Source organism: Nesoenas mayeri, assembly GCF_963082525.1.
Source record: "Nesoenas mayeri genome assembly, chromosome: W".
NCBI classification, from domain to species: Eukaryota; Metazoa; Chordata; class Aves; order Columbiformes; family Columbidae; genus Nesoenas; species Nesoenas mayeri.
The window spans coordinates 5786043-5812473 of record NC_137553.1 but is presented as its reverse complement, the minus strand read 5'-3'; the positions used below and the strand labels follow the sequence as shown (position 1 = coordinate 5812473).

At 38.0% G+C, this 26431-nt stretch overlaps 1 protein-coding gene across 2 annotated transcripts in view; it reads right to left on the bottom strand.

The window, feature by feature from the left end:
* Positions 1 to 2617: 2617 nt before the first annotated feature.
* LOC308051437 (mothers against decapentaplegic homolog 2-like) overlaps positions 2618 to 26431 on the bottom strand; it is a 70448-nt gene continuing 46634 nt past the window's right edge. Inside the window, exons 3-11 of one of the 2 annotated variants that reach the window (XM_080361863.1) lie at positions 16931 to 17020; positions 15576 to 15769; positions 14977 to 15111; positions 11833 to 11907; positions 10564 to 10617; positions 9712 to 9924; positions 8158 to 8295; positions 7851 to 7995; positions 2618 to 3020 (exon numbers count right to left, since the gene is read on the bottom strand). In XM_080361863.1, coding sequence (XP_080217989.1) covers positions 2897 to 3020; positions 7851 to 7995; positions 8158 to 8295; positions 9712 to 9924; positions 10564 to 10617; positions 11833 to 11907; positions 14977 to 15111; positions 15576 to 15769; positions 16931 to 17020 — 1168 coding nt within the window. In that variant the 3' untranslated portion in view covers positions 2618 to 2896. The remainder of the gene's footprint in view (positions 3021 to 7850; positions 7996 to 8157; positions 8296 to 9711; positions 9925 to 10563; positions 10618 to 11832; positions 11908 to 14976; positions 15112 to 15575; positions 15770 to 16930; positions 17021 to 26431) is intronic. The other variant, XM_080361864.1, reaches the window with a different exon arrangement.

The window sequence follows — 26431 nt, the reverse complement described above, 5'->3', positions numbered from 1 at the left end:
TTTTTAGGTTCAGCTGTTTACCTGATTTTTGATTACTTGGCTTTGGTAGTACTATAAAAATCAAGCTCAGACAGGGCTAGTGACAAGAGAGAGATCAGAACCCATGCACACAGAATCCCACTCCAAACTAAAGGCAATGGTATAGAGAGTTTTTCCAGCTTCATGACACAGATAAGCAGCTAGCTACCCACAGTTAAATATCTCCAGTTGGTTACTCCCTGCTTGGTAAGTATTTTATTTAACAAAACAGCTTCATCAAAAAAAAAAATAATTCACTTTTCCCTTGCATTCTGGACATTGGTACTTTGACTGGCAGATGAGGGATGAAGACACATTCCTTACGTACCACAGACATTAAGATGCTTGAGCAGGCACTGGTCAGATTCTGAAGAGTGGAACAGCAGTGGGGTAAGTCAGGCACTGGATTAAGAAACAGGAGTAGGTTAAAGTTGTCAAGAACTGCCAAAGGTATTTAAATGAAATACAGACAAGCAAATATTTTGAACGCAGATAAAGTTCCCTTGTTCTACTGTGCTGTGGCTGAAACAGAAACAGCGGGAGAGATTACTTTAGTGGTACAAAAAGAAGTGAAAAAAAAGCAAATTCTACACAGACCGAGATGGCCTCGCACGCAGGCAGCACCACAGGTCCACAGATAACGTCTGCGGCGTCCTTGTACACTATTTGGAAGTGCCCACCAAAAAAAAAAAGGGTCCAGTCAAGGTTATTACCATGTTCACGGCAAAGTAAGTAACGTCGCCGTCACCGAACGGACACGTACAGAAATCCACAGTACGGAAACTACAGAATTGGATTGTGGTAGAGAAAAGCAACGGTTTTAGTAAACTTGATCTAGAGCAGAATTCTATCACTAAACACACACAGATCCAGAACCTCCATGACAGACGTATAAGAACTGATTTTACCATCTAAACTATACCTTTCCAGCCACAACATGCAGGACACTGGTGCCATTTATATTTTATAATGATTCCTAACCTTCGACAGAAAATATATACAGCAATTAATTAAGAAAAAACCCAACTATCATGAGAATTAAAACTTTTATTAGTGTATTCACATGTTAGGCAAATGCAACACGCATGAAGCATATTTCTTAGGTTCACAAGTTCTACCAATACATTAGTCTACTGGTAAAACTAGCACAAACTGGTAACTGCTTTGCCAACTTTTTTTAAAGGTGTCTGGCCCACTTTTTCAAGGCTTGATTTTTGGTATTGCTTCTATGCCCTAGTCATTTACAGCATAAAAAATATCCATCGCTATCATCAATTCAGTCGACTGATTAAAAGCTGTAACACTGGCCACATTGTTGTTTTCAAAGCTAAATTCTCACTAGTTGTACTTACAAAGAAAGTACAGAACTAGTGTAATGGATGAAACAATGAGGAAAAAAATACAAAACCAGACAAAGGCAATCCCACTACTGCCACAATAACAAAAGAATGACAGACAGCTAGATCACAAGATTGTTAGTAATATGTTAGTAAGATGTATATTTTTTTTCAAGTCAGAATAACCCTTCTATAGTTTCCCAACCCTTCCCCAACCCACACTTATCTGTAGAATATATTTCAGAATATTTTTAATATGGTGCAGCTGTAGTGTCCAAGGGTTCACAATAACATGCACTGTCACGAAGAACCTAGAAGTCCTCCTTTGCTGGTCATACCTCAGCAACCACTATCCTAGACATTTTGCAGAAGCAACTACTTTTAATAACAAGGCCCATTATGATATAATGAATGCGTATGATCTGGTATGTAAGTAAGCTAGACAAAGCCACTCCGATCAGAAATTTAAATTCTGTTACTGAAATATGTTAAGTTGCATCTATTTAAAACCTATATGAAAGAAAGGATTTTTTTTCCAAGGTATTTGACTCCAAAAACCTAAAAAACCCCATGATTTTTAGTGGCATCTGATTAACAAAAAAATACAGATGTAAGGGGTAAGCCAATAACCTTGTCTACTTAATCCAGTATCCAAAATGCTACAGTAAATTCTCATTCCATGAGAAAAAAAATCACTGATTTCAATGATTCAAGGTACAAAAATAGTCCTAAATTACATCAGTGCCAGCAATACTGCTGGCAACAGATGCACCAACTCAGATGGGTAGGGAAAAATAGACTCCTAGTGTGATGGATACTCAGAATTTATAATATGAATTCATTTTAGGCCCCATTAAGCATATAATGTGTCTTAAGATTTCACAGATGAATCTCAAGATATTTCTTTCCCTTCCAATGGAGGGATTTTCTTTTTCTTTAAGAAGGCAGCAAAAAGTTAAGCTTTTCTACAAGGAAAGTCTGCTTTTATGTTTAGGACAACTCGAAAACCTGCTTATATAAAAAAATATAAAAGAATAAAGGAGTAGAGTCTTGGAATTTTATGAGAGATTTGCCCCAATCAAAAAACCAAACAACTATTTATGGGAACTAAAATAGAGAACAGCACGATACTGTGATATTTGAGATCATGATACATTACCTGTACATATACTTAGATATTCATGTTATTGATAAACCATTAGGACACTCAATTATGTACCCAATAAAAACACCATTAAGAGTCTTTAAAACTGTCCCTTATTTTTGAAGAAGGCATTTCTATACACTAAATTTTCATCTAGTATCAGAGTATAGGAAACAGAATCCACAAGGTGCTTTAATTAATGAGACCTCAAGTGCTGTTTTTCTTTTTTTTTTTTCTTTTTTCCTTTTTTTTTTTTTTAAAAAAAAAAAAAATCAACCTTTTTGGATAGTAAACAGTTCATGGGGACCACACACAAATACTAACAACAGATGAGCTGTTATATTAAGTCTATTCATTGGACTCAATATTTAGCCCACTGGTAAGGGAGGAAGGAGTTTTATGACATGCTGGAGCAGCGTACTGAAGGGGAGCCCATCTGAGTCAATACTTTGTCCAACCATTGTAGAGGTCCGTTCAGATGAAGTTCAATCCAACAAGGAGTGCTTGTTACTGTTTGCCGCCTAGGAAATAAAAAATAGGAAAGTCAGCAAGCAGCTTTGGCTGCCATAAAGTTCTGCATCATGCAATCAAATATGTTTCCATTCATAACTACTACTTAGGAATGTAAAAATCTGCAACCATTACCATAAGTTTTACTAAGTTTTTTTCAGACAGTCTTTGAAGAGAGGAGAAGGGAGAGGAGAAGGGAGAGGAGAAGGGAGAGGAGAAGGGGAAAAGAAAAAGTTTAAATAACAAAAAGAAAAAAGAGAAACAACAACAAGAGATATCTGTTTGCAGCTGCATCACAGCCTTCGAAGGGCCTTGCATGCATAGCAGGTTTTGAATTTTGTAATCCTCAAACATTTCAAGTAAAAATTGTGTTTCTCTTGTCTTCTATATAAACTTACCCATAATTTTCCACCACAGAAGCCATTAATTAAACACCATATAGAAAGCCTCAGTAAAGCTTTATAGCTGTCAACCCTCAAGCTTTACTCACTTTGCCATATACCTTTGTTTCAGAGACCTCTTATTCAAAACAATCTTCCTGCTCATCTCCAAAATAAAGAAATCAGTATTGGCCATCCTCTTGCCTGAGAAATCCTGTTATTTCACTGTATCCATTCCAAGCATGGGAGATTTCCCAAACAAGATTGGCAAGACTAGTGTTGCTAAGCCATTTTTTTCCAAATAATTCTAGCTATCCCAAAGCCAAAGCAAGGAGGCGTTAAGATTTCAAGGCAGCAGATTAGTCAGACACATTTTTACTGTTGGCACTGCAACCCTTGGCTTGAAGGAAATCTCTTTACCTAAACAGAGGATCTGAAATGGCAGAAAGATTCATAGGATGGATTTCAAAGGATGGATTTCAAAAGTTTTCTGTGGTTTCACATTTTTCTAGGAGAAGAAAGCGGCAAGGGTCTGTGCTCGCTCTAAAAAACATTGTTATCCTCGCCCCGAATACCTATGCCAAACAAAGTGATCCAATAAAAGGATAATCTAAACCACAGGAAATATAATTCCATTTAGCCCCGAATCCTCTCCCAAAGAAGGAAGCTCATTATTCCACCACTGTCAACTCCCCTCTGACGTGTTCCACAACACATTTACTCAAAATTCTCTACCTGGATCTGTTCAACAACCTTGGCTTTGTGCTACACCGGTAAAAGTTGCTAAAATAGCAACAGTCACTTAGGAGAGTGTCAAAGCTAAAATTCAGCTGCTTCTACTTGTGAATTTCCAGTTCATGTATCGCTAAATCTCTTTGCTATAATTACATCTGCTTAAGTTTTTTCAAAAGACGATCCTCAACCTGGATAGTTCATGTGTTAACGTCAACACTTATCTGCTGATATGAGCTTTTACCACCATCATGACAACAGAAAGAGCTTTTTCAAATACATGGCAAATAAAACTAACACCAGAGGCAATGTAGGCCCACTGACGAATGAGGTAGGTGCCCTGGTAACAGAAGATACAGAGAAGGCAGAGTTACTGAATGCCTACTCTGACGGAGGCTGTCCTGAGGAGCCCTGTACCCCTGAGGCCCCAGAGGAAGGCAGGACAATGGAGGAGTTTGCCTCGGTTGATGAAGACTGGGTTAGGGAGCAGTTAGGCAACCTGGACATCCATAAATCCATGGGTCTGGATGGGATGCACCCCTGGGTGCTGAGGGAGCTGGCTGAGGTCATTGCTAGACTGCTCTCCATCATCTTTGCCAAGTCTTGGGAAACGGGAGAGGTGCCTGAGGACTGGAGGAAAGCAAATGTCACTCCAGTCTTCAAAAAGGGAAGGAAGGAGGACCCGGGTAACTCTGGACCGGTCAGCGTCACCTCCATCCCTGGGAAACTGATGGAACAACTTCTCCTTGGTGCCATCTCAAGGCATATCAGGGATAAGAGGGTCATTAGAGGCAGTCAACATGGCTTCACCAAGGGGAAGTCGTGCTTGACCAACCTCATTGACTTTTATGAGGACATAACAAGATGGAGGGATGATGGCAGAGCGGTGGACATGGTCTACCTTGACTTGAGTAAGGCATTTGACACAGTCTCCCACAGCATCCTTAGAGGTAAACTGAGGGAATGCAGTCTGGACAATTGAGTAGTGAGGTGGAGTGTGAACTGGCTGAAGGAAAGAAGCCAGAGAGTCGTGGTCAATGGGGCGCAGTCTAGTTGGAGGCCTGTATCTAGTGGAGTGCCTCAAGGGTCAGTACTAGGGCCTGTATTATTCAATATATTAATCAATGATTTGGATGAGGGAATAGAGTGTACTATCAGCAAGTTTGTTGATGACACCAAACTGGGAGGAGTGGCTGATATGCCAGAAGGCTGTGCTGCCATCCAGAGAGACCTGGACAGGCTGGAGAGATGGGCGGGGAAAAATTTAATGAAATATAACAACGGCAAGTGTAGGTTGGGGAATGACCTATTAGAGAGCAGTGTGGGGGAAAGGAACCTGGGGGTCCTGGTGAACAACAGGATGACCACAAGCCAGCACTCTGCCCTTGTGGCCAGGAAGGCCAATGGCATCCTGGAGTGTATTAGAAGGGGGGTGGTTAGTAGGTCGAGAGAGGTTCTCCCTTCCCCTCTACTCTGCCCTGGTGAGACCACACCTGGAATATTGTGTCCAGTTCTGGGCCCCTCAGTTCAAGAAGGACAGGGAACTGCTGGGAAGAGTCCAGCGCAGGGCAACAAAGACCATTAAGGGAGTGGAACATCTCCCTTATGAGGAAAGGCTGAGGGAGCTGGGTCTCTTTAGCTTGGAGAAGAGGAGACTGAGGAGTGACCTCATTAATGTTTACAAATATATAAAGGGTGAGTGTCACAAGGATGGAGCCAGGCTCTTCTTGGTGACAACTAATGATAAGACAAGGGGCAATGGGTACAAAGTGGAACACAGGAGGTTCCACTTAAATTCGAGAAGAAACTTCTTCTCAGTGAGGGTGACAGAGCACTAGAACAGGCTGCCCAGGGGGGTTGTGGAGTCTCCTACTCTGGAGACATTCAAAACCCGCCTGGACGCCTTCCTGTGTAACCTCATCTAGGTGTTCCTGCTCCGGCAGGGGGATTGGACTAGATGATCTTTTGAGGTCCCTTCCAATCCCTAACATTCTGTGATTCTGTGAAAAGCTAAAAGCCATTTTGTCTACCAAGCTTATAAAATCTACCACCTTTCCATATTTATGCACATATGCCCAAAAATGCAAGTAATTCTTTGGCAAAGCTGGTTCTATGAGAAACGTTTCTTACATAATAATTCAGCACAGAAGTTTTAACAGGTATGATGGAGTTTTACAGAGCTTCGTGATCTATTTTGACAATTCTGACTACATTCATTTACATCCAAGGTTGCATTCAGAGGAGCAGCCTCTTCTTGCTTTAATCACAACTGCGGCATAACTTACAAGTTTTGTGCATCAATAATTTATTAGCAGCATCTTAAACAGAGATGAAAATAAACTAGTTCAGCATTATGTCAGTAATATCGGTTTCTGTGCTGTTCTGGTGGAGTTTTCACTGGAGTTTTTTCAACCCAATGATCTCTGAAGGGTTTATGCACTAATAACCAACATTTTCCTTAGAAATCACTTCACCAAAAGCCTCCCACACTGTTTTAACCCACCCCTTACACTCCATTCACTTCAAGCTGTCTCTATATAATCTGACTGATTAAGCCTTTCTTCTGTTCCGATTTGAATGTTGTATTTAATTATGTCTAAGTTTATACATATTTCTTTTGGGCCAAATCCAACAGCTCTTTAAACTTGAGCCAGATTCTTTCTCGTGTACCTCTTTCTCACAAAGAGGTACCAATTTATTCCATTACTCAAATTTTCATTTCATCTAATTATGCTTTTACAAAATTGGCTTCATTTAGACGAGAAGCCTCCCCCATGTACTGACGCTAGTATTTACATGTATATATTGCAAGAGCAGATAAAAGAATCAAAATCCCAGGATTTACAGTGGAATCTACATGCCATTATTCAACTTCAGAAATGATACAGATTTAAAAAAAATAATTTTGAATGGAAATAGGGTATATGTCAAGACTTCTTTCAGAGGACAATTTCTAGAGAGGTTTGAGAGTTTTATTTAAAACCACATCTCTAGCTCTTCAAAATAATGAAATCTTTAATATTGCTCAGTTACAAGTCAATGCTTTTTCTCCCCAAACTCCCAAACTACACTAAAACCAGGCATATTCCTCTACTATAGTTTTTAGTTTATGCTACCAGAGAATACAATTAGAATTTATTCAAAAGCAAATTTTTTCTGCTCAAGAAGCTGTTTTTAGCAGTTTTACAGTCATCTTACTCCTGCAAAATTTTTTTCTGCTACAAGTTCCAAAATATCCTTTAAATGTGTGTTCTTCAGATGGTTTGTTCTGTAGAATGCACTCTGAGTGACTCCAATTCTTTCCGTCGGGTACTATCACACACCACAACCTAATGGATTCATTATACTCCATATAGAACAGGACAGAGACCAAAACAACTGTACATCTAATAAACAACAAATAATCTCATACCACAAACTGTGCAACTGCTAGATGTTGTCAGTGCTTTCACCACAAAAAGCAAGTGAGCAGGACTGAGCAAGTAAACAAAATTTTGACGATATTCCTTGCTCAACAGCTGACTTCAATACAATGATAAGATCAGTTTACTGGTCTTCATGACTTAGAAGGGGGAGAAAAAGGAAAATATGGGTTTAACTTGCAGACAACATATCTACAGTAGCAGTAAGAAGCCTGTACGTTTGGCTTTGAAGCCACACAGAAATAAGCATATCAGTGAAGGAAGAAAAACAACTGACTTTCAAGTTTAAAAACAAAGGTTTTCTTACCTGTATTCAGCTCCCCATCCTTTAACAAAACTCATTCTTATGGTACACATTCTAGTAAGCTGATAAACTGCTTCAAAACCCTGATTCACAGATTGAGCCAGAAGAGCAGCAAATTCTTGGTTATTGAAGATTTTTAGATTGCATCCTATAAACAAAAAAAAAGTCAAAAGGGTACAATCAATGATTACTTGTGTTTGCTACAGAGAAGCTCAAAACTATGAAGAAACTATGAAGGAACTATCCAAAGGAAAGCAAATTAATATATTCACTGGATAATTTTATGTGAGACCTTTTGTAGGCTACTAACCTGGTGGAATTTTGCACACAGTTGCAGGATGCCAGCCATATCTTTGATTACAGTTGGGGCTCTGAACAAAAATCGCGCTATCGCTTAGGCACTCGGCAAAAACTTCTCCACCGATGTAATAGAGACGTACTCCCCTTCCTGTAGTAAAATTCAAAGGAACTCTTGCAGATTAACAAACAAGGGAGTATTTTGTTTCAGAGAAGGCCAAAGTTTCTCTTTACAACAGAAACAGAAATTATCTACAGGATCATACTGCTGGGCTGACAGCTGTAGTAGAAGCAGAACACAACTAACTTGCATTTTTCTCCCAAGAACACACAATATTTAAAGGAGAAGCAGAATCATTTTTGGTCAAGGGTGAGATAGAATTTTCTAGCCATGTAATAATGACTAATAGCCATGTAATGACAAATAACTTTTTCACTTAAAGAAATACCAAAAAGGAAATAAAAAAGATGAGATCCAACAGAATTAAAACTTGTGCTAATATTAAATTGTTGTATGTGAAGCAGCACAGGCCACTATGGGAAAAAAAAAAAAAAAAAAAAGGAAAACGCAAGTATATCACTTCAACACTCTCAGCTTACACACGCCCACAGTACCCACAGTATTTCACAACCCACTATGTGGACAAAACCAACAGGACTTCATTTAGCCCTATCACAAAAAAATACCCATAAGAAATCCTGTTGTTCACTCTTAAATTGTAATCTTGTTCTCTCTCTCTCTGAGTAGAAAAAAAAAAATCTGTATGAGTTATTTCTAGCACAAGAGAAATAATGTGCAATTAATCTGCAAAGAAAACTATTAATAATGAATGGGTCCTTTAAAGGTCACAGTTTCTCTTCTTTTTCTTTAAAACTAGTTTTCAAACAAAATGTGAGCTAATCTATACAACAGTGAAAGCTCCTTATATTTTTGCTTTTCTTCAACAAGACTATTTTGATCACTCATCACAGGCATAGCCTGAGTGTCTGCATATCTAAAGTTTCACTAAACAAACATTTGGATTTGGCATAGAGGGAGTCAGAAGGTTCTACTAAAGAGGTTAAACATTTTTACTAAAAGTGAAAACAAAAAAAAACTTGCGAATGTTGCTAAAAGAATCCAAAAAAAAAAAAAGGGGGGGAAAAAAGTAATTTATTGAAAAACTTAAAGCCAAGATGCTGCATTGTGGAAAACAGTTTACAAAGAAAATCTTGATCACATGTTATCTCAATGGCAGCTTTTCCCATTTCAGAAAATAATTTAAGTTTAAATTAAGGACTATCAATGTCCGTTCTGCATTTTGTATATTGGAATAAACTAAGAAACGTGAATAATTTTAAAGCTTAAATTTCAATTATAATCAACTCAGACTATAAATGCTATCCAAAGCAGAGCAGGCCAACAAGGAGCCTGAAAGCCAAAAACCTGCCCTTCGGGATGATTTGGTTTGAGAGAAAGAAATTCCACAAGGATACAAACACACAGATCTGTTCATCCTACCTGGATGATTCCAGATCATTTAATGGCTAAAACGAAATAAAACATTTAAAAATGAGAGATTTTTACCTATGTGTCGCCTTGTCATTTCCACTGTAGCATTTCTGTTTACGTTGGAAAGCAGACCTAGGCAAAATCGTTCAGAATTTGATGGATCTGTAAAGCCATCTACAGTCAGGGAAGGCTGTGATGCATGGAAGGTTTCTCCCACTCTTTGATTCAATTCATAATATGCGATCGAACACCAAAACGCAGGCTCTGAGTAAGTAACTGGTTGCAAGTCTAAAAAAAATAAAATAAAATTGAAAAACAAGATTAACACAGAATTTGAAGCTGAAATCTGCCCTGCTCTTCGTCTCTTCCTCAAACTACTCCAATTATGTTTTGCTCGCTGTCATTTTTACCTACCCCAGTAAACAGAATGGAATTCAAGATTCTACACAAGGGAAGGAGGGGGAGAAGAAAGGATGAGCTAATCTGACCACAGCTCATGTAGTTCAGTGCTTGCATTTTGCTCGACAAAATGATTAAGCCGACGTTATTGTGAGTGCCAGACGTGGAGACATTTTTGTTGCCTTTCTATAACTCTCAAACATTTTGGCAACGTCAAAGAAAAGATTAAACTACCTAACACTGAACCACAAAGGATAGGCTAACATCCTTTAAAATATTTATTGTATAAATACTATTCCTGCACACACCACTATATTATTCTTTCTCTTTGCTAGAAGCTCAATAGTTACAAAAATAGTTCTTAACAAGCTATTAAGCCAGCCCTATTATTTTTATCATGAGGAAGCCAACCCAATAGTCTCCTCCTAATATAGCGCTTATTTTTTTGAAGTACATTTTCATTTTTAATGTAATTACATATATAAAGAAGAGTCATCACACACAGAAACAAAAGTATTTCCAGCTTACCCAGGCTATGATTAACTGGGGAGAGAGTACTAGGAGACAGCTCTGCTGGAGATCCTGTTGAAGCAACACGGATTGTTTCAGAGCAAATAATTCTCATTATTTCAGGTAGGTAGGTATAACCATTATCTAGACACAGTTTTACATTAAAATTCTATGCAATAAGAAATCTCAGAAATTCTACAACCAGTTTTCCAGCATATCACATGCTTATTCTGAATTAAGATTGCATTTAATGTTCCAGACTCCTGGGAATCTACCCCTCCTCATAAAAACTCGATTAACATAATTGCATTGTATTTTGGCAGAGCTCTCACTTCATGCACCCTCTGTGAACGTAACTTTATTTATGCACTTCTCCAGTGAGAAATTAGTGACTTCTTCCCAAATTCAGTGAAAAAAAAGCAGCTAAGAAAAAGTGGCTGAGACAATTAAGATATTACCTCTCTGTTCTCAAAGGAGAGGGTTTATCTCTAGAAAAGAACAAATTGGATTTATTTCCTCATTTGAGGAAATTATTCTATCCAGGAAGGAAGGAAGGAAAAAAACCTCAAAAAAACCCCATGAACTCTCCAACACATTTTTTGCACTGAAAATATTGAGAGGCTTTGCACAGAAACATTTCTACAATGACTGCTGATGCCAGGCTCTTTTAATTAAGGTACCTCTTGTCACACACACAGGGGGAAAATATTGCAGTTCTTACAGAAATTAGTGCAGTGATTCCAATTTAACTGAAAAGGGTTGCTAACATTAGCTAAACCAAACAGACATTCAAGTCTCCCAGCACATAGGAGGTTCTTATCCAACATATTAAATGTGCTTTGTCCGACTCTAAGGCCAACCAGATTAACTAGAAACACTTTCATTCAAGAATTAATTTGAAACGTGGCCAAAGCAATAAGGTTGTCAGAGTTAAGAGGTTCTCGAAATGCAGAATTTCTGTCACTTTAGGCCACCAGATATTTTGCTTCAATGAATCTGTTTCCAGAAGGTGAAGCCAGGGGTAGGTTGAAACCACTCAGCTATTAAAATCTATTTTAAGGCTTTCTGATGAGGACTTTAATTAGACCTGTATGCTTTTGTTACAAAACCAAATGTACTTAATATGGCACAGAAAAGCATTCCCCTCGCAAAAAATTATTTGGTTCACAAAAGACTGCAAGTGATATTTTTAAATAAAACCAACCAGATTTTATAGAAAGCTACTGACATCATTGTTTGGGCCGAATTAATGCCCAAACCTTGAAAGTAGTGAAAAATAAATGTTACCTGTATCCATGCTTTGGTTCAACTGCTGGTCACTTGTTTCTCCATCTTCACTGATATATCCTGGAGGCGGTGTTTCTGTCAAAAAAAAAAAAAAAAAAAAATCCACCTATTGGTTCAATGACTGGGGAAATGTGTAACATTTAGCATTTGGGGGTTTTGTCCTCAAGCCTTCACAAGCTCCATATACCTGAATATTGAATTAAAATTTTATTTTGCTGTCCCTTTTGGCCTTCCAGCAGGACTTCAAACCCATTACCTGCCTTATTGCCTATGGAAAATGTAGCATCTCTTGTCTGCCAGTCAATTGCTCAAATATGTTAAATAATTAACACATAACCCTTGTTTGTTCCATTTAATACAAGATACTTTCACTACAATGAGTAACAATTTTGCAATTGTGATCAACAGCTTTCACATTTAGGAGAATTACAAATTAAAAAAAAAAAAAATCTGGTGACTTTAAAAAAAACAAAACAAAAACAAAAAAAACAAAGGGAGCCTTTATGTAGACTAACCATCAGATCAGATACCCTCCCACACCTTATAGAAGTTGCTAGATTTAAAGGTTATTTTTCAGTTCAGTCCCCAAATCCATTTTTCTTCCATACCCAACAGTTGATTTCACTCATTAGTGATAACTATATTATTTAACTAGTTACACTATACAAGGTATATTATAATTATTATTACTTCTAAGCTCTATTAAAACAATCATCTACTCTTTTAACTAGTTTTCTTTAAAGATGAAGTTTCATAGACCAAAGTAAACTCAATAACAATTTGGAAGCATTCTGATACTAGAAACTGTGTCTAATTCCACAGAAATATCTTCAAAACCCAGGAGAGTATGGTTGTTCCTTTTCTCCATGCAAAATGTACTTTGTAATCCAGGTAATGAGTTAACCAACTGCCTTTCAGGAAATAATTTTCTTTGAAATGGGCAAATGTCTTTTCCTATATTTTAAAGGCAAAACCTGGATTTCTTTAGTGAAAGTGTTTGAAGCTAAACTATCTCTAAATTGCATTAGAATTGTCTCTGAGACATCTGAGAGATTAAATGCATTACCAAATGGCAAAAATTTGAAGTGTTTTGCTTAAGAATTAAAATCCAATTATATCCAATATCATATCTGAGATTTACAGCAATATTGTAAGATCAGAAGGAAATCAGCAAGACGAAACTGAATCAAGTCAGTTGATTAAATAAAAATTAATCAAAAGAATTATATCTTTGGTTCATTCTATAAAACTAGCGTGCTAAATACAGATGTGACAAAATTGAAGTGAGAATTTTAAAGGAAGATTAAGGGAAATCTTTATTAGCAAGAAGCCAGATGACAAAATCATGCTTGTTTTGAACATTTTAATAGAATTTGTGATAAAGTGGACTCCACCCATCTCCAAATAATTCATTATAGTTAAGCCCACAGCCGTGGTTAAAAGGTCAATAATCATTTCCAACCCAACTTACGCCTCCTATTTCCAGTTGCTAATCTCGGCTCTTTAGTACATATTATTGTTCCATATCTAGTGTCTGTCTGAACAGATATTTCCTCCACCTAGTACTATTAATAGTTTTAAGACCAGAGGTTGAGCACCACCACAGCTAGAAATCAATGCTCAATTGCAGCTTTAAAAATTCTTAGTGGAGTTTGAATGCTGCCAAAAGTCTGAATATTGCAGTTCAGTGCATCCATAACCCGAAAGAGAACAAACAGCCCCAAAAGCCATGCTGCACCTTCACAATCTTCTTTCCTGCTTTACATGAAACCAACCTCTCTGTAGACCAAGTATGGAGATAGTTTTACGGTGCAAAACTATGATGGCTGTTAAGTCTAGCCTAAAGCTAATGGATCTCTGAAGCAGGCTGTCAAGACACAAGGCTTAGCAGAACATAGCTAAATATTCAAGATTTTGTTAGCAAGGTCAAATAAAGCAAGATGTCATGATATGAATACACCATGAGTGTGTCGGTGACAAAGAAAAGGAGGCAAGGTGTACTTAGCTGCATAAATATTTGGAGATTTTGTGAACATCCACAATCACCTTGAAGAAACTTCCTCCAAATAACTACCCAGTTGCTTTATCTCATTTTTTTTCAAATGGTGGCTTTCCAGTAAGCTGCTTGCAAATGCTATCAAAAGCCCTCTGTTTGAGTCAAAAAAGTATACATAAGTGAAGAAAACAACACCAACTTCTAGCACCTGAAATTGCTCTTTAAAGATCTGCTGGCAACAAATATGGCATAAATTAAATAGAAGAAATCAAATTAATTGAAATTTTTGGTGCCATTTCAATTCTTGGATACATGTAAAGAAAACACAAGCAAAATTCTGTTTAAGACACGTAGATACAACTTGTACGTTGTATATAATTTAGTTTCAAGGCAGTTGTCTTATTCTTATTTTCAGCTTGTTTGTAACAGAGCTGTGTTAAACATTTTTGAGAAAACTTCAGCTTTGCTTGGTTTTACACTCCAGGTAACTTCCTGAAGAGATAGGAAAAAGGAAGTTGGGCAGGAAACAAAAGTCATTGATTTTATGTTCCAACAAGGGTACAGGCTTTTGGGTGCACTGTAGCAGTATTTGTTTTGGGGTGGGGAAGAGGAATTCTTTAAGCATTCAACATGGTTGGGTTTTTCTTTCATATTAAAAGGCAAAAATATAGGCAAACCATAATAACAAATCCATAAAGCAGACCTTGATCAACTGTAAACGACAGAACAAAACACTTTTTAAATCACTGTTTTGCAACTAAGTTTTCTCCACATAGTGAAATTGAGAAGCAGTTTACTACTCAATCTCCAATAAACAGCATTTGGCAGGCCCTATATGTTTGTAAAACAGGATTAAAGCACAAGGTGAAGGTCTACTTTGTACTTATTAGCATTTTGAATCTTAAATAAGCTACTGAAACCAAGTAAGCTATTGTGAAACCACAGCAATATGGTTTCACACAGGATCATGTTCTGCAAACAGTGAGTGTTCAAGTACTTCCATTGGAATAAATACACAAAATCAACCTAGATTTAATTTATTGGTGCATCTTTCAATTAGTTTGATCACTTAGGAGGATTAAATCACCATCTTTGTTCCAGTGGCACAGTGTTGAGTGTACTGTTTACAGTGGGAGTTAAGAAAATACCTGGTATGTAATTACTCTGTGGTTCAATTCCAGCTGGAAAGTTAGTGTTTTCGGGAATGGAATGAGTATAGTCATCGAGAGGCGGAAGCTCAGTTAGGATCTCAGTGTGCCGTGGCACTAGTACGGGAGGCAAGACTGGAAAAGCAAAATTCAAAGCATTAGTAAGACCCTCAAAATATACGCCAAGAGGAAAAAAAAAACCCAAACAAACAAAAAAACCCAAAACCATTTAACAATTTCTTCATACATTTTGAAATTCTCTCAGTACTACTAATACTGCTATTGTATTGCTAGTTCCTAGAAGAATCAGATTCCTGAGGTATCTCTTGAGTGAGACTACTCCACATTAGTAAAGGTTTAGTCCAGACTGTACTTAACCAGCTAGAAACTGCTAGTGGTACTGGAAGTATTTATCAGGGGTATTCAACCACATTTGTAAAGATTTTTCAGTATTTTTACTATTAAAAGCTTCTCAAAAGCTGCATCTCTAAGAATCTTCTGGCAAGAAAAAGCATCATCTTTCTCTATTTTTCATTTAAAACATTATGCTGAACAAATACGTAACAGATGCTGCTATAGAAAGTCAGAATTCTTCCTACCTGGCGTCTCCACTCTCTGGTAGTGGTAAGGGTTCACACAGACTTCATCCTTTTTAAGATTAAAAGCATATTCACAGTTTTCAATTGCTTTAAGTTCATGGTGACTGTGAAGATCTGGCCAGCGCCACAAACGACAGTAAATAACATGCGGTAATCCTTTACGGTGAGATACCTGTAGGCGGCCATCAAGAGATCTATAGGGGAAAGATTTGGATAAGTATTTACAGACTGCATGCTGCCTTTTAAATCACTCAAGCAACAGCGTACACGCATGGGATGGGTAGTTTATTTATTCTCAGATTTCAGTGGAATGGCACTGTTAGCAACATTTATATATATTCTTGTTGAAAGGCTTCAAATGTGATAAAAATGATGGTATCAAGCAGTGCCTTTAACTTATTTTTGAGCTGCTCAAATTATTGCCAGTGAATTTAGAGTTCATTAAAAGCCACTTTACCTCCAACGAAGTATTTAGGATGATTGTTTCATACTTATGTTTTTAAAATGCAGAAGACGGTTGTTAAAAAAATATAGTCACACACTTAATAGTCCCTTTGCACTGCTAAACCTCAAGGTTTTGCTGTGGCATGGATATTTTATGGGTTTAAGCATAAGAATTCCCACAGGACTGCAAATAAGTCTATAAGCAGTCAGCTGCTCAAGTGATCCACGTGGCAGTATAACTGTAATGCAAAAGTGTGAATACACATCTTGTAAGGGCCAGAGAGTTTATCTTCTTGACTTCATCTGCCTTGCTACCAGCTGAAAACATTCTGCTAATTTTAAAGACAGACTGCATATGCTTACACAAATGCAGATGTTTATGATTGTTATGGGATGGGAGACAAACCTCAATACACAAATCAAGTAATGTGACAAAAAAAAAAAAAAAAAAAGACCCTGTTTATAATTTGCCCACTATTAACTACTGAAGAATTTACAAACGATTCTTTAGTAGCTCGTATCTGAGCCAATTAGCAAGATTTAACTGAAAGCTTGTGGCATACAAAGCAGTTTAAACACTTTGTAAGATTAGGTCTAAAGAATTAAATATCCCAACTTCATTAATATGAATATCAAATCACGTTAGAGCTTGCATTTAACAAGTCTTCCTATTCTTTCAACAGCACTGGTGTGAAAGGAATATTCCAGGATTAGAGTTTCATTGGTCAAAACATCAGCTGAGAACACTCAGAGTTCTACACTGGCAAGCAAATGTTTTAAAATGCTATAGCATGAGAGGCCAAGGAAGCATTTTAGTCTATTTTTTACAGCTAAAGCATCCCCTTAGAGACCCTCCAAAGCCAATCCCTCCCACAAGATTTCTACGATGCAAGAGAGGGTGGAATATTCACCTGGTTTGTTCAGAGAAGCTGTAAAGGCCTGTTGTATCCCACTGATCTATCGTGTTTGGTGTACTCAGTCCCCAAATTTCAGAGCAAGTGCTGTGCATAAATTGAAAACAAAAACAAAAAATTGATATGAATATGGAACATGGTTATTCAAAACACCATGATGTCAAACATGGAAAAACGTACAGAATACTTCCTTTCACATAGAAGATAGAGCACTGTTAGACCTGCATTTGAATTGACATCTCATGCTATATTTTCTATATGAAGGAGGTTATCAAAATGGAACACATGATTCAAGGTAAATGATAATGTTTTTAAAAGGTGAACAAGTTCTCTGTTTTTTAAGTAGTCAATACAGTTGTAATGTTCCTTAAAACAGGCAAAACTTCCTCAGCCTAGCTCTTAACAAAATTTGATTTTAAAGGGTAGTTTCTGGGTTGTTTTTTGTTTGTTTTTAAACATAAGCTTCTATAAGACTTCAAACAAAGGCCACGTGTATCTGAAACCAAACATCACAATCTAACTTTCAGTACATCCACTTCAGCATTAATCGAATTTCTCCATGCACATACTAATTTGCTGCTTTTCCCAAAACAGTAGAATTCAGACTCTGAAGAAAAGAACATTGTAGCTGACACTTCTCAAAGTTTCCTATACTCTCCTTGATTAAAGAACCAATTATTATTTTCCACTGTACACAAAACAGAGTGTTTAACGGAGTTTTACAGTATAGAATTTTAAAACTTAACCATAGAATAACAAATCTTAATTGCTAAATCAAGCAGGAGGAGAGACAACTAATTCTTGACCAAACTGGTTGAATGACAAGATCACAATAGGAAAGAAAAAGGAGCCTCAGGGCATAAACACAAACTAAAAGCAGCAGTAGATTCAGACAAAGCAAGAAAACAGCATGGTCTTGTAAATGGACAGCATATTTTCAGAAGCAGAAATTAAGCTCAGCTCTATCATAGACTTGCTCTGTGACCACTGAAGACCGACAGTTTATTTTACATAAGTAACACAATTCAGAAAGGAAGATAATTTGGTTCACAAGCAACTTAGAACTCCACTCCCTACTTACAAAACCTGAAGTTTGGCTGCTACATTACCTTTAACAGCTCCAAAAAGTCAAAACAAAAAGAATGCAAGTTCACCCAACTCCTGATTTAAAATACAGGTTTTGCTATTTAAATTTAAGCTACTAAGCTTAGCTGATAGATTCACAAATTTGGATTGAGTGGTCAAGGGAAGAAAAATGTAGCAGGTATTCTCAATTTCACACCCCTACACAGTGAAAATTAATTAGTATTATGAAACAAAAGAGCAGAGAGCACAGCACTGTAGTTAAAACCACTTTCAGGGCTGACAACCACCTCAATTCCATGGTGACTTCAATAAAAAGTGTGAGCTACTAAAAAAGGGACTGAATGGTTCTTGTCCCCTTCCCACCCTGTCCCACGTGCTTCATTTCTAATGCCATCACAGGGAGGCTGAAGTGTTCATCCAATTGAGCAGCAACCCAAAGCAATGAACTGGCTGTCTGACCATAGAACGTGGCTGAAAATTAACATTTTGAAAGTTATTTTTCAACCAGATCAGTTTTTCTGTTCACTGTGGAGCTATGCAAGCACTACAAAGCAGGACTGAGAGCATCATTTTTGGCAACAGCCAAAAACATTAAATAAAATATGCCTTTTGACATTTTACTGATTAAAGACAGAGGTAAAATCTTGCAGTAGATGACTTTTTGTCTAGAAGGGAGCTGCAGAGAGGACCATTCTCTGACATACATCCAGCTCTTCAAAGAAGTCGACTGTCCTGGACAAGATACATCCATCTCGGACACAGGCAGCATCGCGGCTCTCCGGAAACCAAGTGGGCAGAAGAAGAATACTGACTATCGGTAAAGCCTACAAACCTCTCTTCTTCATATTCCTGAGATGCCTCCAGGACATTGGGCTGCCAGAAGCTGCTTAAAGACTGAAATAGTTGCTCTGAAGACACACGGGGCAGCTTGTGGGACACCACCCCGCACTGAACCGTGTCCTTAAATACATACTGCTACTTCTGGGAAGACAGATCATCATGCACATTAAATTAGAAGAACAATCAGCAGACACAAAGCCTGCTGCATATTAATTGGCACAGTCAGCTCCAACAGCTTACTACTTTTTAAAAATGGATCCTTTGTACAAAGCTGTGTTCCAAAGCTGAGACTCCACATTCCCAAAATTGTGGGGCGCATCACTGGTGTGAGCATGACGTGCCACGCGTTTGCTCCACAACACACACAAAAGTAAAATTTCCTAGTCCTTGAGCATGCACAATGAACAGAAACAGTATTTTATATTGCTAATCTCTTTATAAATATTCAAATTATCAAAGCTGACAGCATATTCCATAACCTACGAAGACACAAACAGGATCCTGACAGATACGACAGAGCCATAGGTCACAATGAAACTCAGGACACCATGGAGGGAGGGCAGGCCAGGAAGAACAGGAAAAGTGATCAGTTACAGCAAAATTGCTCCAATATTCAGCAGCTTACATGACGTTGTCTTCCAGGATGTACGTTTGCTTAGTGCTGGGATTAATATCAGTGTTTTACTGGTTCATCTACACTAGGACTATCCACCAACTCCAATAATCCACAATCAAACACTGATGCAGGAAATCATCCTGTGTGATCAATAAAGTCAGCTCAACACAGCTTTTACTGTCCACTAGATGAAACATTTTAGAAAATAAAGTGGTCTCCCCACTCTCCAGCTCACTTTAAAGCCTAAAACATGCAAGACTGTCCTACCACTTCACCCAGACAATAAACTAGGGCTCTTAATATTCACACACACGCACGCCAAATCAGAATTAAATTCCTCACAACCATAAAAAGCGTATTTCATACACAGCACTTCCATGAAAAGCCACAGTGTGTTCATTCATATGCAAGCAATAGCCTGACAGAGGAAGGGCAGGCACTCCTATGCATCCCAGAAAGGTTGTGGCTGGAAAGAAGGTGACTGCATTCTGAAAGATGTTTAGACAACCACTAAAACCATCTAAAAGGGAGACAAGAAGGCATAAACATAGTAATGCAGAATTATTGCCCCAAAATAAACAGGAAGCATTCTCTTCTAAATCTACCTTTCTGAAGTGTCCCAAATCCCTTGTAATAAAAAAAGTTCTTCTGCGCCTTAGCCCATAAAGAATTTGGAACCATCAAGGACTAAGATCTGTACTCAGATGTTACATCTTGTCTGGAAACAATCCCAGGCCCTGGAACATGATCATATATGCTAGAAAGTAGCTAGAACATTCTCCAGCCATACAGGATTTTTTGTTTTGTTTTGAACTCACTGTATATTGCAGCACTGGTAAGGCATCATTGTTTCCAAAATATAATTTGGCTCCTGCATCCAAGCTCTACTTAAATCTTTCCTGCGTAGACAGCACTTAAATATACTCAAAAATACAAGCTTAAAGCTATTATACTTCCTCCCACCAGAGCAGACACTTTCATTCCAAGGAGTATTTTCATTGCTGTTCTCAAAACAATTGGTCTGTTGACAGAAATGAAGACAGCTATACAAAAGCTAATATTTTTATCTTTTCAACACTAGCTTGGATTAGCAAATCACCATGTTCTGTGGCCTCTAGGACTCCCAGAGCAAGCCTGCTTGAATAGTAGATTGCTGCTTTTGCAGACCCCACAAAATAAGCGAATTTATAAGGGACTTCAGGGATATAAAGCATCAATCAAATTGGCTCAATTTCCCAGGTGTTTTGATATCCTAACAAAACTTTCCTAGAGAAGAAATGTTCAAAGTATACTTGCAAGGAATAACAATTACTTTTTGCAACCCAGGGATTTTTAAGGAAAAGTTGAAGTCTAGCAGACATCTAGATAAGCTGCTACCCTGCAATCCCTATGTTGGTATTGACCAGAGGACTAATGTAGTAAAGGAAGGGTCAGATAAATTATTAACGTATGGAATCAAAGCTGCCTCCATCAGAGCTTTTCCATAAGTGCAAATGGTTGTGGGAGTTGGCGTTTTAATATGATTTTTTTTATCTGCTTATAAGGAGCAGCATCTCGGATGATATTGTATAATTCTGGCAAGAAGAATTTTTAATGTGGCAATCAGCATGCAACAGTACATGGCATGCCTTCACTTCTTCCATTTCATCATTTCCTTTCACAGGAAAATCTGAGTTCCAAAAAACCCTACTCTGGGCAAGAAATTACCTTAACAGCAAAGAGCTGTAGCAATGCTTCATAATTTTGAGACCAAGTGCCAAAACTGCCTTTCTTGAGTAAGAAAGAAAATAGTGACACACGCAAGAAAAATGTGGATGCAGGAAAAACCTAAATATCAAAGATAACCAAAAAGTATTTGTATTGTCTAGGCTACATATCACAAATGATGTTATCAGCATCAGTGAAAATTGTCTTCGTGGAATAATAATATCTATAAGTCTACTACAAAACTGGACTATCAAGTCCCAGTTTAAATACAGATGAATTATTGAGGTACTCATGAAGAACAAATATGGACAAACTCATAGTAAGCAATATGATTGCTTGTTTTAATGTATTATATCCCCATTAGAGGAATCAAAGTCCCTATTGAAATCTGTAATAACCAAATATAAACTACATGGGTTGAAAGAGTCTAAAGTAACATGCTATATTCACATTGAAGAGTCCAAAAATACAAATGGAATCATCTCAACTGGAACACACAGCCTAAAAACTAATTCTTGTATTTGTGAAGGATGCTGACCCATCCAGATGAAAATAAGGAACAGGAAAAGGCTGAACAGGATAAAATTACCATTGCCAAACAACATATTAATGTTAAATCTGTGACAGCACAACCTCATCTTACTGAATACAGAAAATCCTGGCTTGCAGTGACAGTAATTCTGAATTAAAAACTTCAGTAGCTGGAGATGCAGCTACACAGAACGATCCACAGTCCCCTCACTGATGTCCAGATGCCAATTAATAAAGCCACCTCAGGCTGGTACTCAACCTAGACCATTTATTACAATTAAGTTCAGCACAGTTAAAAGGCAGATGTACGGATTTGCAGATCCAAGCACAGATATGCAAGTACTGTCCAAACAATCATGGCACTGCACACACTCCAAGACATCCCTGTATTTTCTCCAAGTGCATCTGCCAAAAAGAAGATAAAAAGCAGGGATAAAGGTGGTAGGTCTCATTAATAATACTCAATTTCAGAAACGCTGTTTTATTGGAGGCTGTAGTCAAAAGAACCCGAAGCCAGTAGAGTTTTAAACAGTACGCTATGTGTACCAAAACTGTCACACACATGCTTAGGCTGATATTTATATATTACAGGTTGTTGCTAATATGAATTTGTTACCAGTTTTTACCAAGACAGAATGAACAAAGTAACTATCCTGCCACTAACACTAGTTACAGTATTGGCAACGCTGCACGCTCCAGGTATTTTTTGTACTAAATTAAGTGCTTGCAACAAGTACGCCATCAAATGAAAGTAAGCAGAATCACTTCAAAGATATACAAAGTACCAGAAACTCTAGACAGAAGTTGTTAAATATTGTCACAATTCATACATAACTGCGATCCCGCTTTCTTCTCTAAAGTCTTACAAAGTAGAACAGCTCTAAAGGAGCTAAAAGGCACAGAGTTCGGTTGACAGCCTCCTCTTTACCTCAAGTGGCACCACTAGAAAGATGACAACTAAAACCCAAAACACAATTATCATCATGCTAGTCAAAGCCCATATTATACAGGAATCATTACAGAACAGTCTTGGACATTTAACTTATTTATTTGTGAAGTATTACACTGAATCCCTAACATTTTTCATGAATCTTTCATATCTTTCAAAATCTACAGCTACTAACAAGTTTGCAAGTCCATGCTCAAGGCAATCTTCTCCATTTGTTTGTCTCCTGCATCACGAGCCTTTCTTCAAACGAGTCTAATTTGTCTGCCCCTACATTTTCTGAGGCATTTGGAAAAGTAATTTTAGCAAACTCTGATAGTACTCCATTTATCAGTTTTAAAGTAGGAGATGAGAATGAAAGTTAGTTTTCAAATTCTAGAACTCTCTTCTCTACAGATGTGAGCCTGAAATTTTTTATCACTCTTGTTTCCACTCAAAGAATAAACAAGAAAAACACAGACTTATACCAGCTTAACATTTATAGGACTTACTACCTTGACTGAGATTCTGTCAAGGGGGCAGAAAAAAGGTGCAGAATTTGCTTCAAGAGCTACACCAAGCTATCCAAAATGGAGTTAGAGCAGTAAAAATGGTCACTAGATTTAGGGAATCCCATTTTCTCATTAAAAAAAATAAGAAAATGCCATTGCTTTAGTATTGCACATGGCTCCTTCTGTAAAATTTGTCCAAGAAAACAGGATAAAGTCTGCAAATTGAAGAACTGTAGCTTGCGTACTAACTTTTTTTTTTCCCCCCAAATCTTGCTATGTAAGATCTTAGATCCAAGACCTCACACAGCAACATATGGAACAGGAACCCAAGGCAGGAACACCTCTATATTGCCTTAGGCTCTGTTTCATCACCAGTGTAGCTAGATTTAAGTTACACTCCTGTGAAGACACTGCCCATTACACTCCACTGATACTAACTTTGAGAAAAGGAGCAATTGATGCATGAAAGAACAGAGTCCTTCCTCTCATATCAATTATCTTCTTCCCTGATGCAACTGGGGTTCAAGAACCCATAAAGCTGGGGAGATACACCAAACCTTTGGAACTAGCTCAGAGAGGGTCTCAAAGACAACAGTAATAGAAAAAAAAATATTTGAAAAGCTTAGGTGTAATATAGATGAAACAAAGCCAACAATTTTAAAAGTTCATTGGCTTACATATAGTATTATATTCAGTAGAGATGACAGTTCCTACCAAATCTGCCTGATCATGGTTTCCTTAATTCTGGATTTCAAATGAAAATACATGCAGCTGCTTTTATAGTCTGACTTGACAGTCCTTCCTATATACTGGCAATTAGCATTTCTCCCTGTTACAGCCTAAAATGTCTCTGCGCCAGCCAGTAGCAATGCTAATCATATTACCTGTCTTTGCAAACAGCACCTCAGTTAGCTATATAGTCAGTTGTGTAAACAAAAGCTTACTGGAAAATTTAGTTTTGCCAGCCTAAGTGTCTCGATTACTGAAATATTTTTTCCCCCCATGCTGGGGTTGGCAGGGAAAATGTTACTTGCACTATGCTCACCTAGAAAACATTAACGAGATCTGCAACAACAATGCAAATATTAAGCTACTTTCATATCTACCCTACTCCTCTTTGAACCTCAACAACGTTTTGCATCCCTGCAGAACTGACCTATTTACTCACATTTCCATCATCCCATATTATAGTGACAAAATGTCAGTTACTCACTTAAATGTACACAACCAGGCATGCACATTCATCAAATCGCATGGCTCAAAGCTACAGCAGTTCTTTCTTGCTTGTGAATTATGTGAACAGAGAGGTCCTGATCTCATTTTCTTGCAACAGAAAATGTAAAGATTCAGTAATTCAGGATGAAATAATTTTTCTTCTAAGCACTTACTAGAGGGATGAGCTAATATCTTAACCAACGCCAAATAAAAAGCACAAGTGTGAATTCTTAAAAACTCATATTTAAGAGGAGCTGGACAAGGCTCTTCCATTAAGACCATTCTGTGATAAACGCTGGGGTAGAAAAGCAAACCCCTAGAAAATTTTTGTTAAAGGGCAGTATTAGCAACCAGAGTAAATGAATATTTACACGTTTAAGCACAGGTGGGCAGTTAGCTTGCTAAAAGATTCTCCCATTCTTCAAAGGAGAAACAGAGCCTGTAAAAAATAAGAAACGGATATTAAGTAATATCTAAAAGAGCCCTGGACTCCAAAAAAGAAAGCTCTCACAGAACTGAAAGCCCAGGTTTCTCTCTCACTACAAACTCAAAAAAACAAGAGTAAAACTGGTAGCTGGGACACTCAGCTCCCACAATTGTGAGTGCTTTCCCAAGCGTCTCAAACCCCTTAGAGATTTAGCAGCACAGAAATATGTTCGGGACCGAGACATAAAAGGCGTGCAACAAAGCTCAGCCTCACTCAAGAGTCAGCAGGAAGCTGGTCACAAGTCTTATGGAGAGAGACTGAAGACAGGAGCGTGCAAAAGCCACTTATGGAAATCATTAGCTAAGAGCTTTGCTGGAAAACTTGCCCTACTCTCAACATAACACCACAGCTTTCCGCAGCTGCAGTTTGTATCTCGCAAACTCTGAAACACTCTTACTGGAAATAGGATGAACCACAACATCGATTTATTCTTCCCCTCAATCACATGCTCAAAAAAACCCATTAAAAACAGTGACACTCTCATGAGACCCCCCCTGCAGTGCTGGGTCCAATTCTGGGGTCCTCAGCACAGGACTGCGGGAAAGCAAAGACATGGGAAAGCAAGATGGGCAGTTCCAGCCACCTGGATGATAAAGGAAGATCAATACTAACATGACCATCTGGACGGTCAAAGAAATAGTACTAACATAATTAGATCACAGCAAAATATAAACACTCTTGGACAGATTGTGCTGAAGTACATTTCTCATAACTGTAAAGAGTGATAGCCCAGACTCGTAAGAATGGTATCTTGGGCTGGATGACCGCCCCCAAGTGCATGGGATGCGTGAATGTCCTTGGGCCTGTTCTGTGAATGAGTGGGAACATAACTGAAACAAAGATAACATCGGTGTGGGGTGTTTTCAATAAAAATTATTGGAAAACCATCTTATGTAACATCTTAGTCCAAGCCCATATCTGTAAATCCTATAAATTGTCAATGGCTAATAAAGAGAGTCTCAGCCCAGCTCTGCGCTCCTTCCTGAACAAGATCTCTGCCTGTATATGTATCTTTGTCCGTGTCCCAGTGTGCGTCGTTCCTCATGGCCGCAAGTGGTGCCCCGTGTGAGTGTGTGACCCCTGAAGGCTCTTTGTCGAGCAGTGTGTTTGGCAGCGACCACGCAATCTGACGGGTGAGTAAATTTTATTTGTGGCCACATTAATCCCTATAGTATAAATAGGGACAAGCAGTCCTCGTTGAACAAGAGAGCTGCAGGACTGCGGTAGTACAGGGCAAGCTGCTTCTCAGGAACATAAACTGTATTTGCAGGTTTTACTGCAGCTATTACGTTCTTCTGGGTATCGTCTTTCTGAGAAGCAGATCACTTTGCTCCCAGTATGGGTGAGACAGAATTGCATTTGGCTTCTGAGTGAGGGGACGTTTGACAGTAAAATTTGGAAACAGGTTGGAGAACATCTACACACACAAAACAATTCAGGTTTTACAGTCCCTGATGGTTTGCATGTAACTTGGCGATTTGTTGCAGTTGGCAGAGCAAATAACGCAAGGGCAAACAGAGGAGAATGGACAGGATAACACAAATGAGGAGGTTGCTAATGACTGGAGTCTTGACAGCAC